Below are 12229 nucleotides of genomic sequence, written 5' to 3' on the forward strand. Positions count from 1 at the left end.
AGGAAATATGCTTGCATCTGAAGAAATCAAAGTGATCTTAATGTCAAAATGCTAAAGTTCTTATAAATAAGCTTTAGTCCAAGCTCAGTGTGAATAATTTGCAAACAATCATTGCTCTTTCGATTCTTCCAAAATGAGGAAGGATTGAAGAAGTCGATTAATTCATTAATATTGTATTCAGGTAACCGTACTTCATCCAAGGTTATAAACTTACCTTTAGGCGCTAATCTACCTAGAAGTTGCCAACTATTACGCTTTGAAATTAATTCATCGTTTGCTTTTGCAATTTCATTTTACCTTTAGTAGACTTTATCTATGCCGAAAGCTCAAATATTATATAATTGAAAAAGTAGAAAATATATATGAAATATCGATCGTTTTCCAAACGGCCTTGGATGTTTGACCAATCGAGTTTTAGAAGGGTGGGTTTCCGTTTAAAAAGCCACCCTTGGCCCTCTAGCGTCATTGTTCAAATTTTAAATTCGACTAGAAGACCGACAAATGTTCTCTGACTTTTAAACAAGGAACATCGTTCCCGTTGACAATTCCAGTCTCAGTAGACTTGCTCATTGTATTTTTTGCCATAACTAAGTATAACATTGATCATTTCTTACATTATCGATTTTTGCATCAATTCTAAATTTATCATTGTATTTACAAGGATTAAATTTAGACAAATTCCCTTGTTAGCAATGGATACCAAACAACCGTTAAGGGACTTGCAAATCGTGACCAAGCCTCTGACGACTGCCCCATTAGCAAAAACGGATGTCAAACTTGAGAATGAAAGATCAAAACCTAAGTATGTGTAATTACATTACTAGTTAAAGTATTCTTGATTTTGTATGTTCATTTTTGGTGTGTCCTCTTCAATTATGCTAATGCAGGTGGACTTTGGAAAATTTTGAAATTGGCCGTCCCTTGGGTAAGGGCAAATTTGGAAATGTGTACCTAGCCAGGGAGAAAAAGTCTAAGTTTGTGGTAGCACTTAAAGTATTATTCAAGTCACAGCTTCAGAAGAGTCACCTAGAACACCAGCTTCGCAGAGAAATTGAAATCCAGTCACATTTAAGGTATTATAAATTCAGTAGATGTGAGAGTGAATAATTAGATTTTTTTTTTTACAGGCATCCAAACATTTTGAGGATGTATGGTTACTTTTTTGATGAAACCAGAGTCTACTTGATTTTAGAGTATGCATCAAAAGGTGAAATGTATAAATTCCTGATGGCACAGCCTCTTCAGCGCTTTGAGGAACCTACGTAAGCTTTGGTCCTAGCAAAAGATTAAATATAACAGACTACTAATTATCTCAATGTTAGGGTTGCAAATTATATGGCTCAGTTAGCTGATGCTTTGATGTATTGTCATGCACGCAAGGTAATTCATCGGGATATTAAACCTGAGAACTTGCTGCTGGGAGCAAGCGGAGACGTCAAAATTGCAGATTTTGGATGGTCTGTGCATGCTCCATCTTCACGGTAGGAATTTCTAGCTTTGTTGCAAATATACTACTACTTGTTTCCCTAATATACTACCTTTTGTAGACGCACTACAATGTGTGGAACGCTTGACTACTTGGCCCCGGAAATGGTTGAGGGTCGATCTCATGACGAAAGAGTAGATTTGTGGACCTTGGGTATTTTGTGCTATGAATTTCTAGTGGGTAAGCCACCTTTTGAGGAGGAGAAAACCGAACTTACTTACAAGAGAATTTGCAGGTATTCCATTTTTGCTAATTTTTTATAATGTATTTTAATATATTTACGGTTTATTCAGTGTTGATTTGCGCTTTCCTGCACACGTGACGAATGGCGCCCGTGACATTATCAGCAAATTGCTTAAATATCAACCCGAGGAACGCCTAGATTTAAAGAGCATTGTTCATCATGAATGGGTCCAACAGCATTTGACGTCCGACGTAAAATCAAAGTATGTAAACTATTTGCCTATTAACTCTACTTATAAATGGCTCCCCGTCATCCCAAAAAAATATTTTGAATTTTATAGATTGCCTTACTTCCAGTCCCACGACAAAATTAAAACAGAAGTGTAAATATATTGATTGCATTTTAAGCGGTTTTATTCTTCCACTGTCCTGTCTCCGTGTGTAGATGTCTTCTCTATAGTTCCTGTTGTATCATAATTTTATCAAATTTCTTATCTGTACGATTTTCGACATAGGCAAATAAAATAGACGCCTGTCTTTCATTATGCCTGGCACGTTACATGTACAGACCGTGAACTGAGTTTAGGGGACTTTACGTCTCTGGATTTTGCTACAGGCATCACACTAGTCATTGGTATAAGTTGGGACCAAATTTACAAAAAGTAATTTTTTAACACAATACCTTTAAAACTATTTGTATCTACGCGTCATTTGGACAAGCGAGCTTCGAAACCCAAGAATGAGAGATTGTGAAACATGAAAGAATTTGAATAGTCACCTAATCTGTAATTGCATGATAAGTTTACTAGTTTCCTATCAGATGATAATCAAAATATTTAAGCACAGATAACGAGAAGATTGATTCTAAATATTTGTGTCGTTGCAGAGTGGTAATTTGAATCAGGCGCGAGTAAGAAGAAAACCACCATTTCGTTATATATGCTATCAATAGGCGGCGTTTTACAGCCACAACAACAGAAACGTACTGGCAAACCTCTTTGACCGTGCTTGACATTCTTAAGTGTCGCTCATCCTCGGTGGGTGAATGTTTATCTACACGATATTGTCCCGAAATGTAAGTGGAAACCTGTAGAGTAGTTCTAAACTATTGCGTCTTGCACTGTGTTATCAAGAAGCAGTTTGCAACGTAGTACGTGGTTGTTTAATGAGTCTGATGACTACCCATACTTCGACCCAGTTTCATGGATAGCAGTGTATAGGGACGGGAGACCTCGAGACTGGCGTACCTGACTACACATTCAACCACTATCGTTTTTTCTCCTTTGTTTTGTTATTTAGTTTTTAGTTTTGCCACATAAAGAAAGAAACCTTGTTCTTGATAATCATTTTTTAGTTTGCCCTGAGGAAAGATTTTTTTTTTAGCACAATAATTGTGTTTAAACATTTTGTTAAAATAGATACTCTGAATGTAAGGAATTTGTATGAAAATTTTATTTCAAACATCTAAAACCACAAAAACTAAATTTTGAAGTTCAGCATCCTTTTGTCCAAAAATTATAGACTACAGATGAACTGTAAAACATCAATTTGATACTAGCTGTATTTCTGTCTAAGGCATTCTGGATGTCATTGTTGACATTATTTGTAAGTATTTTATGAAAATATTGGTTGACTAGCTGTAAAAGTATGTTTAATAGATGTGGAGAAACATAGAAGTATAAAATCTTAGCAGAGGCAAAACATAAATTCAAAAACCTTATTAATTGAAAGTATTGTAAAGTTAACCTTGACTCTAATATGTACTGGTCAGCCCAGTGAAAATGTGCGTCAATATTAAACCAAAAAAAAAAAAAAAAAGAAATCCAAGATTAGTTTTCCCGACTTTCCCATTGGGATATGTAACATATCGCATTACTCTCAAAATTGCGGCGAGCCTCGAAACCGGTTGTTGGCTTTTCATGCGGTGGTTGTGGACATGAGCTACGGCCCAACCATTGTCTACTCCCCGAAGGTATATTGAAGTTTCAACGTGTGATCTCTTTTCTATTCACTTTTTAGGGCATTGAGCGCGGTGGTGGTCGATAGTTCGATGTAGTACTTGGATTCTGAATTTATAGGACCTGACAAATAATGCATCCCGAGAAAGAGAAGACGGCTAACACATCCAGTGGCTTTCTTTCATCATCCAGAAGGGTCAACAGCAGCGCGAAATCATCGATGGGTGTAGAAATTCAGCATGAAAACGTCATTAGCAGTTCAGTGCCAGTGCCTTCACCCCCTACTCTCCCACACCCCTGCCTTAGTCATTCAGGTAAAATGTAAATGGCTTCATATCGTAGTAATTTTACGTTACCTATCATGTCGAGCAAGATTTGGAGGATTTATGATACTTTGATAGGCCTTGTGAATGTCATCTCCAACCAAATTCAAAGTATGGACCTGAACGGGAGCGAAGGCGGCGGGAGTACTCGTACCTCTAGCCATCCCATCGCAATCCCAAGCGGAATTTCACTGCACCTTAAACGCCCCATCTTCCCCAATTTGCCTTACTCACCCATGAGCTCACCCTCTAATGTTCGCCGCCGCTGTCCGCTCAAACAGAGCCGAAATGTTAGCATTGAGAAGGCCGGTCAGTATATCCAACTCAATCAGTACCTACTGAAAGAACCCATTGGCCAGGTAGAGCATCCTATTACGATTCTGACAATTTCATTCACGTAAACCTTTTTAATTATTTAAAAACCAGGGATCGTATGGAATCGTCAAATTGGCCTACAATGAAGCCGATGACCTCCACTATGTAAGTTTGCTTCCTCGCCTCCTTTATCGATTTTCACTTTATTTCCTTACTTATTTAATTTACTTGTTTATTCGAAAAGGCCATGAAAATCCTTTCAAAGAAAAAACTTCTTCAAAAAGCAGGTGTTTATGGCCGTCTGGCTCCACAAAGAAATAAACTCGGTAAAAGTGGCAGCACCGGGACCATAACACACCCTCTCGATCGAGTTCATCGAGAAATAGCCGTTCTTAAGAAACTGGATCATCCCAATGTCGTCAAATTGGTAGAAGTCCTTGATGATCCTGCTCAAGACAATCTATACTTGGGTATTACCGTTAACATTTGAAATTTACCCAACATAGTATTTATTCAATCGTTTCGGTGCACAGTGTTTGAACTACTGGAATTGGGACCCGTGGTGGAAGTGCCAAATGATAATCCGATGGAAGAAGATCAAGCTCGGATTCGCTTTCGTGATTTGTTGTTGGGGATTGAATATCGTAAGAACATTGACTGAATAATTCATCTAGATTTAGTGTGTTTGTTTTCCTATGATACAAAGATACTTTCTTTCAGTGCATCATAACCACGTCATCCACCGTGACATCAAACCAGCTAATTTACTTCTGGGCGATGACGGTCTATTGCGCATCGCTGATTTTGGTGTATGTAACGAGTTTCATGGAGAAGAGGACGTCTGGCTGGACAATACGGTTGGAACGCCAGCTTTTTTAGCTCCAGAGGCGTTGGTTGGAAAGTTTTCCGGCAAAGCGGCAGATATTTGGTCGATGGGTGTCACTCTTTACGCTTTCGTCTACGGCATTCTTCCATTCTACGATACAAACATCGTAGCTTTGTATGGGTTAATTCAACATCAGGGGTTAAGATTCCCTGCCAGCCCATCGACTTCAGCCAAGTTGAAGGACTTGCTGATTCGCATGCTCTGCAAAGATCCAAGTCGACGGATTACTGTTCCAGAGATCAAAGAACATTCTTGGGTGACGAGTGACGGAGCCTGGCCGCTGCCTGCAGAGGAAGAAAACTGCAATAGCGGACCTTTCGAGATTACAGCCGAGGATTTGGCCCACTCGGTTCGGTCCATCCCGCATCTCGCTTCTCTCATTCTGGTCAAAGCCATGCTACGCAAGCATTCATTCCAGCATCCTTTTAAAGGCAAACCGCCATCGCTAAAGTAATCAAGTAAAGCGTACTTGCACGGAACAATTTGCACTATATAACTTGTTTTGCATTTCCAGTAAATTCCAATCCATCGTTAGTCAAAGCAGGACGATCGGAGATGATGGGGAAGCAATTGCGATTTCAATCAGGTGGAAGGTCCAATTCGGCTCCAGATTCCTACAGCGTTTTCTTCGAAAGGTACTATTTCTCTCCTGAAAATTGCATACACTTGGTAATATATTTCGACATTAATGTAACTCCGTTTAGGGGAATATCGTTGGACTTGCCCGTACTTCGTGAAGCTGCAACAGATGTGAGCTCCCAGTAGCTAAACACGTGTTGCATTGGCATCGTTCCAATAATAACGTTCCGCAACTTTTTATGGACGTTCGCGTTCACTTTTGCCAGTTACACACTCAACGTGGAATATTCACTACTTACATTTTTTTTTCTTTTTCCTCCTACCACTTAAATACCACAATCGACTTGCTGATCGCGAATAGGCATTCATCATTTACGCATACTCCTTCCCTATTTTTTGTAAGATCCATTTTGCGATTTAATATCCGAGTATCACGAAGCGCATCATTATGCACTTAAATCCTATCCTTTGTCCTCACTTCCTGCCATTTCATGCGAACAAGTGCACAAATATTACCGTTGTCTTATCGTTCACAATTCCATTTGCTGTTAGCACTCAACAATTTTAACTTTAACTAGATCGACTAGAAAAGATGTTTTGTTCTTTTTTAATATTTCACACACGGTGAACAAATGTCGAATTTCTATTTCTTCTTTTCCCCGACACTTTTGATGGTTTCCCTTTTTAAACGTTTCTACAAAATTTATGAAATATATCAAATTCCATTTTCTACCGCCAACCAGTCTTTGAGTGAGTACATTTACTTTCAGTTTGTTTCCAAGAAAGGGCATCACATTAATGCTGTCAAACTGTGATTGATATAAAGATTAAAAACCGAAGAAGTAATCATCTTTAAAAAATGAAAATAAAAAAAAAATAATTAAACGGAAAAATGAAATATGTCCTTCAAAAAAAAAAAAAAAGAAAGAAATATAGAGCAAACTCGAGCGACCATTCTCTTCCAGCGAGATTGAAAAGAAAAAAAACAATGCACGTAAAACAAGGGAAACGGCAGTTTGATTGACGTTTAACTATTATTAAGTTATTATTAAGAGTTGCGTTGAAAGCCGTAGTGGTAAGATCCAATAATGGTAGCATAAAGGTACATATGCTTAACCTTTTCGATAACAATCGAATGAGAAACTAGGTTTGAGTCACGGTCTAAATTCGGAAGGCGTCGTGCTTTGAGTCGATATGCTTCAAACGCAAGTAAACATCCGTCCCTAAACCTGTTGGAAACGAGAAAATAAGACGACCAACACAAGAATGTGAACAAATCCTTATAATTATGTTACCTTGCAGGGACTGAATTGTCAGAGATCCCCCAAGATACTCGGCATAGGCCCTTGACGTTGGCAGACCAAAGCCGAAGCCGTGCATGGGAGACATGGTAGAGCCTGAGCCAGGGTTGCTGGCGTCAATGATGTTACCAAGAGGATCAACGGCGAGTCGCTGCTCAGTACTCTCTTCCGCTGTAGTATAATTATAATACATAACTTTGGGCAGGACGGCATGCGGAATGCCTCCTCCACGATCAGAAATTCTAAATTCCGTTACCACGAATAAGTGAAAACTACTTTAAAGCCGAAAACCTTAGACTACTGTGATTTACCTAAGAATAAAATCTACTTCATTATTTGCAATTGTAACATGAACTGATGGCAGCGACGATTCTGAAGCGTCTGGATGAGATTCAATCGTTGCGCGTACAGCATTTTTAAACAATTCTGGTAATATATAATCTGAAAATAAAAGATCAAACAAAATTCAATTTTTTGGTCAAGAAAGTATACGCGCATTTTAATACACTCCTTACCTAGCGGTAGAGTAATATAAGGGAAGCTTGAGCCGACGTGTCCGCTCAAACGAATATCAGGGGACTTGCCGTAACGATGAAATGCTAAACGTCGGGTAAATTCGGCCCATTTCTCAACGAGATCCTTTAATCGAACAGATTTATTGATGATGCCGACATGATGAGGCTACAAAGGTTTTGGATAAAAATGATCAGTTAGAAGAATATAAAAAACTTTAACAAATAAAAGGAAACAAAAAAAACCTTCTCTTCGCGTAGCGATAAGTGATGGATAACCAATAGACGAATGCCCAAGCGAGATGTTAAAGTCCGATCGCAAAACTGCCGCACCACATCTTCATTCTTCAAAGTAAAGTTTATAATAACAGTACTTTGAATTCAATTTCCTGGCACTTACTTGAATATGTTTACGGCATTCTTTAAACCCAGCAGCAAGCTGAGTGACAACATGTGTATGATCATCAAGGAGGTCTCTCAATAAACGGCTATATGCAGCTTCATCTTCAGCAGTTCGAATTGCAGGATGATTGTTCAAAATATTAAATGCTCGAATATAAAGTTCATGCTAATTGAAAAGAGTTAACACGAGAAACATCTAACATGTAACATATAGTGATATACCACTTCAAGTATGGTTGGATTGCAACCTATGATGAAAGGGAGGGACCTAAACTCATGGATTCTATGTGCAATCCTGACGGGAAGCTCCTTCCATAAATATTGGGCACTTTTCTGGGGTGGAGGGTTAACATTATTAACTTGTAGTATGAGTTATGGAAAAAAATTAATACCAACCAATAAATGACTTCCATCATGACTTTTTCCAGAGTAAAGGATCATATAAGGGGTCAACCTCACAGACGGCTACCTTTTAGAAAAAGCAAATTAGATAACTGAAATGGACAATTTATTGTAAAAATCTCACTTTCCCAGCAGCTGTGTCAATGGCACTCTGATTGTTGACTTTATAATAAGAACTGACACTAGGATTACTTGGTGGGGGAGTTTTGTTGTTGTTTCCAATACTGTTTGACTGTGATGAAGCGAAATAAGTCAAATGTCTGATCACGGATCCAGATCTTTTTTCTTTGCACAATGTGAGCGCAAAATGCTTCAGTGACAGCATGATTAGTACGTTAGATAACTTTCTCCATTGAAAAACAACAACACTAGGAATGGTAATAAAAACAAACCAATAATTAGATTTCCAGTTGGATTTTACTCCAAACCTCCGGAGAGGAGTAAAAAAAAGGCGTTAAATTTCAAAGCTTACAACAAAAGTTGGGACGACAATGGTCCGCATAGCAACAGCCCACAAGCAGAACAGCTGAGAAGCAGACGACAGCTTACAGAAGAAAAAAAATGACACTGTAGCAGACGAAAAAGCAATCATATCCGCCTAAGACAAAAATTTTGCCATTTACGGTGCGGCTAAGATATGCAATCACCACGTGCAATAACTTCACGGGATTCCAATAGTCAGCCATAGTACAGTATGGCCAGTACAGTATGGCACAGCTGTGCCATACTGTACTGGTTACTGTGCTGCACAGTAACCATTATATAGATCCAATACGGAATAACAGCTTTGGTTTTAAAATGCGATGGCAATGTAAAAGTAAAACTCGATAAGGGAAAATAGCGTAACCGTCATTTTAGACTAGTGACAAAATATATGCGCGCGGGCGTTGAGCCATCGTGTTTCTGAATATGTAATCGTAGTAGGTCGCTGATAGCTGGTGCTGCTGATAGTTAGAAATTTCGTACGGAATAGGTAATGAAACGAATGCTTTTTGTATAATTTTCTTAACTTTTTTTATAAGGCCATTTTATAAAAATGTTTCGTTTAAAGAATTAAAATTTGCATGTTTGTACTTGATCATTTCATACCTTTTTTAGCGATAAGAGTTTTGTCGACAAAAAAGACAACAACATCGGGCCATACAGTGCAATAAGATGGCGAGCTTTCAAACCGACTTCTTCGTTATGTCAAGATTTCCTTCTGTTTTCCTGGTGAGTTGCATAAATTCCACGTTAAATCTGGTGCAATTCGTGCGCACGAACTTAGTCGAAACAGTAGTTTGATTTAGCTCGTTCGCTGATGCTTGGTTGAAACACACTTTTATCTACTAGACAGCTTATTGTTGACGAAAAATGTTGCTGAAAAGTTGAAAAGAAAACTAACTTTTTCAGATGTGCCACTGCTCTAGAAAAGAAAAAGATAAATTCGGCGGATTCAAAACTGACGATTTGAGTATCAATATTTAATTAGATACCAAAAGTTCTATGTACAAAATTCACAGGCATGCCGAATCGATGAAAATTGTAAGGTTAAAAAAAAGAACAAAAAAAAAAAGATAAATGTCAATGACCCACGATGACGAGACCTAAACGATCTTTTAGGACAAAAATGGTTGTTACGACTCCACAAAAGTGAGTCACGCTATCTTATTTTTTTTTCTTTGCTTAATTAAAGTGGAACCTGAACTGGCCACCATGGAAATTATGGAATCCTCCTTGTTGAAAAGGGTTGAAGCCTTGGCCTTGTTGGGATTCGGGATCCAAAGGATCCTCACCGTTGTCGTACTTTTGACGCTTTTCTGTTGATGAAATGAGTTTGATCAGGCCCCTATCAGTTGAACAAATAACCTTAATTGTTAAGTACCTGGATCCGTCAAAACCTCTTTAGCTGCAGCAATGTCAATAAATTTCTTTTCAGCCTTTTTTCTAGACTCTTCATCATTTTGAAAGTTGTCTGGATGCCATTGCTGTGCTTGTTTTCTAAATACAAAAAAAAAACATTGGTAAGGAATAAAACAAAAGCTTGTGGTCAGAATTAAATTTCCACTACTTACCGGTAAGCTTTAACGATTTCTCGTTTATTGGCATTCTTTTTTACGCCAAGAATCTTGTAATAATCACGTTTCTTTGCTTGTTTTTGCAATTTTTGGACTTTTTGCATCCCTTCCTTTGCTCGCGCAAACGATTCTTCAATTTCTAGCGCCTGACGCAATATTATTTTTTTTTAAATAAAGAGGCATTCATATTTATAACGTTAAATATTAAAGAAAGTTTTTACGTTATTTTTATTTTAAAACTTACCTTAGAATAGTCTTGTTGAGCTTCATCAAGCATATCAAGTGCGACATAATCTTCGGCTCGGTCACAAAATATTCTCGGCTCTGCATGTCGGGCCAAGGCTAACGAACAGAACTCTAGACTTTCTGTATGCTCACCCAAATGAAGATAACAATGACAGAGTTTATCTTCAGCCAGAAACAATAATTCTGGTACGTTCGGATCCACTTTCAAGACCTAATTTGACAATTGTTTTTTATCCCATTGTCTGCAAAATAAAATAGCTAGATTACCTTTTTAGCAGATGCAACACATCCTTGATAATTATTGTCATTGGCATTAGCCTGTAGATCCTGCACAAGTTTTGCAACCTTCTTCACCTTCTTATAGTGGGGGAAGCATTCTTTGTGTTCTGGATCAAGTTTCAAACACTCTCTGACTTGACTGTTCAAAACAATTAAAAGATTAATACATTATCTATTGTCAAAAGATGAAAAGAGCCACTACTTCAAAGATTCCTCTGGTTCTCCTAAGGCATAATACAATTTAGACAGCTTCATGAATGCGCCCGTATTGTCCGACATCAATTTTGTGGCTGCTTTTAAATCTGAAATTGCTTTTGATGACTCCCCAATGGCAAGATAGCACTCGGAGCGCATTTCTCGCAAACTAATATCCCATGGGCAAATCTACAGTACCAAGAAACTATTGTTAAAAGAAACACTGATTTAATTTGAACGAATCATACTTCTATAATTTGAGTCAAGACATCAATAGCATGATAGTGGTCCTTGTCACTGAAAAACATCCGAGCCTGCATGTAACTTTTCTTCAAAGTTTCAATTGCTAAATAATTCTTGTTTGCTTCAACGTTTGCAGGTTCTTTCTTAAGCTACCCCAAATACAATCCTCTTTAATGTACGATTATTAATATTTCAAATATTTACACTTACAACTTTTTCCAACTCAATATGAGCTTCATCTAGACGTCCAAGCTTCATCAGTATGTTCCCCTTTTGAGATCTGGCCTGGATGAAATCTGGCTGAATTTCTAGAACCCTGTTTAAATCTTCTAGAGCTGCCCTTGCCCTTCCCTGAGCAAGGTATACAGTGGCTCTTCTGTACAATGTTAAGTAATTGTTAGGGTCTCCTTCTAGAGCTGCATGAAAATGTGTTAATGCATCCTGAAGTTGACCCTTTGCCATCATTTCCTTTCCAAGTTCTAGATGTTTTTCAATTTCTGATGGATTGACATTGGCATGAACTAAGTGGAAAACGAGAGAAGTTAGAAGCGAAGCTTATGAGTGAATTAAAGTTCTCGAAAAGTAAGGAAACCGGCTTGCCTGCAAGTATCCCGCTGCTAATCAGACAAATAAACACTAAGTAGATTTGCCTAAGCGTTGGACCCCAATCAGCCATTTTTAAAGTTATCATTCTGATTTAACTGAACAAGCTTTGGGAAGAAACAAAAGACCACTTCAGAACAGAAAAGAAGATTGACGAGAAACACACATCATCACTTCGATTTTCTCTGATTTTGTCTGCTTACAGATGTGGACCAATCAGAAAAGCTTACGTGCCATATAAACAAAACTCAAAGCCATC

General features: G+C 38.1%; 4 protein-coding genes and 1 long non-coding RNA gene across 6 annotated transcripts; 3 read left to right on the forward strand and 2 right to left on the reverse strand.

The window, feature by feature from the left end:
- The first annotated feature begins 443 nt into the window (after positions 1-443).
- On the forward strand, positions 444-2203 carry LOC130700958 (aurora kinase C-like). Of its 2 annotated transcripts, none has more exons than XM_057522952.2 (8): positions 444-591; positions 691-802; positions 888-1073; positions 1128-1262; positions 1323-1481; positions 1548-1721; positions 1780-1932; positions 2011-2203. In XM_057522952.2, the coding sequence occupies exons 2-8, from the start codon at positions 693-695 to the stop codon at positions 2054-2056; spliced, it is 963 nt and encodes a 320-aa protein (XP_057378935.1). In that variant the 5' UTR covers positions 444-591; positions 691-692; the 3' UTR covers positions 2057-2203. The 2 variants fall into 2 exon arrangements, with proteins under 2 accessions (XP_057378935.1, XP_057378937.1); XM_057522954.2 differs by having other exon boundaries at positions 476-591; positions 662-802.
- A 409-nt stretch (positions 2204-2612) lies between these two features.
- LOC130700939 (calcium/calmodulin-dependent protein kinase kinase 1-like) lies at positions 2613-6469 on the forward strand. Its single transcript, XM_057522931.1, has 9 exons — positions 2613-2744; positions 3689-3941; positions 4029-4309; positions 4377-4430; positions 4510-4735; positions 4799-4909; positions 4986-5582; positions 5666-5786; positions 5856-6469. The coding sequence occupies exons 2-9, from the start codon at positions 3761-3763 to the stop codon at positions 5914-5916; spliced, it is 1632 nt and encodes a 543-aa protein (XP_057378914.1). The 5' UTR covers positions 2613-2744; positions 3689-3760; the 3' UTR covers positions 5917-6469.
- Positions 6470-6672: 203 nt separating this feature from the next.
- On the reverse strand, positions 6673-8900 carry LOC130700945 (3-methyl-2-oxobutanoate dehydrogenase [lipoamide] kinase, mitochondrial-like). Its single transcript, XM_057522938.1, has 10 exons — positions 8820-8900; positions 8472-8715; positions 8342-8410; positions 8168-8278; positions 7944-8111; positions 7790-7888; positions 7547-7712; positions 7343-7472; positions 7026-7273; positions 6673-6959 (listed from the first exon to the last, which is right to left on the reverse strand). Exons 2-10 carry the CDS (start codon positions 8670-8672, stop codon positions 6892-6894), a joined length of 1260 nt encoding a protein of 419 aa, XP_057378921.1. The 5' UTR covers positions 8673-8715; positions 8820-8900; the 3' UTR covers positions 6673-6891.
- An 82-nt stretch (positions 8901-8982) lies between these two features.
- Positions 8983-9908, forward strand: LOC132088306 (uncharacterized). The gene is made up of 2 exons (XR_009421776.1): positions 8983-9320; positions 9446-9908. It is a non-coding gene; the product is annotated as an uncharacterized LOC132088306 (long non-coding RNA).
- On the reverse strand, positions 9782-12173 carry LOC130700941 (dnaJ homolog subfamily C member 3-like). Its single transcript, XM_057522933.2, has 9 exons — positions 11968-12173; positions 11578-11888; positions 11373-11516; positions 11132-11313; positions 10918-11068; positions 10649-10861; positions 10402-10550; positions 10212-10327; positions 9782-10146 (listed from the first exon to the last, which is right to left on the reverse strand). Exons 1-9 carry the CDS (start codon positions 12056-12058, stop codon positions 10013-10015), a joined length of 1491 nt encoding a protein of 496 aa, XP_057378916.1. The 5' UTR covers positions 12059-12173; the 3' UTR covers positions 9782-10012.
- Between the last annotated feature and the right edge of the window lie 56 nt (positions 12174-12229).

The sequence above is a fragment of the Daphnia carinata genome, chromosome 9 (genome assembly GCF_022539665.2).
Source record: "Daphnia carinata strain CSIRO-1 chromosome 9, CSIRO_AGI_Dcar_HiC_V3, whole genome shotgun sequence".
In the NCBI taxonomy this organism is placed as follows: Eukaryota; Metazoa; Arthropoda; class Branchiopoda; order Diplostraca; family Daphniidae; genus Daphnia; species Daphnia carinata.

Excerpts from the sequence above, each read along its gene's own strand:
- LOC130700958 (XM_057522952.2), top strand. The coding sequence starts at position 693 with ATGGATACCAAACAACCGTTAAGGGACTTGCAAATCGTGACCAAGCCT. Across the intron at positions 803-887 it reads AATGAAAGATCAAAACCTAA|GTGGACTTTGGAAAATTTTG; the intron begins GTATGTGTAATT and ends ATGCTAATGCAG. Across the intron at positions 1,933-2,010 it reads ACGTCCGACGTAAAATCAAA|ATTGCCTTACTTCCAGTCCC; the intron begins GTATGTAAACTA and ends TGAATTTTATAG.
- LOC130700939 (XM_057522931.1), top strand. The coding sequence starts at position 3,761 with ATGCATCCCGAGAAAGAGAAGACGGCTAACACATCCAGTGGCTTTCTT. Across the intron at positions 4,736-4,798 it reads TCAAGACAATCTATACTTGG|TGTTTGAACTACTGGAATTG; the intron begins GTATTACCGTTA and ends TTCGGTGCACAG. Across the intron at positions 5,583-5,665 it reads ATTCCAGCATCCTTTTAAAG|TAAATTCCAATCCATCGTTA; the intron begins GCAAACCGCCAT and ends TTGCATTTCCAG.
- LOC130700945 (XM_057522938.1), bottom strand. The coding sequence starts at position 8,672 with ATGCTGTCACTGAAGCATTTTGCGCTCACATTGTGCAAAGAAAAAAGA. Across the intron at positions 8,279-8,341 it reads ATGATGGAAGTCATTTATTG|AAAAGTGCCCAATATTTATG; the intron begins GTTGGTATTAAT and ends CCTCCACCCCAG. Across the intron at positions 7,713-7,789 it reads TATCGCTACGCGAAGAGAAG|CCTCATCATGTCGGCATCAT; the intron begins GTTTTTTTTGTT and ends AAACCTTTGTAG.
- LOC130700941 (XM_057522933.2), bottom strand. The coding sequence starts at position 12,058 with ATGATAACTTTAAAAATGGCTGATTGGGGTCCAACGCTTAGGCAAATC. Across the intron at positions 10,551-10,648 it reads CTCAACAAGACTATTCTAAG|GCGCTAGAAATTGAAGAATC; the intron begins GTAAGTTTTAAA and ends ATATTGCGTCAG. Across the intron at positions 10,147-10,211 it reads AGAGGTTTTGACGGATCCAG|AAAAGCGTCAAAAGTACGAC; the intron begins GTACTTAACAAT and ends TTTCATCAACAG.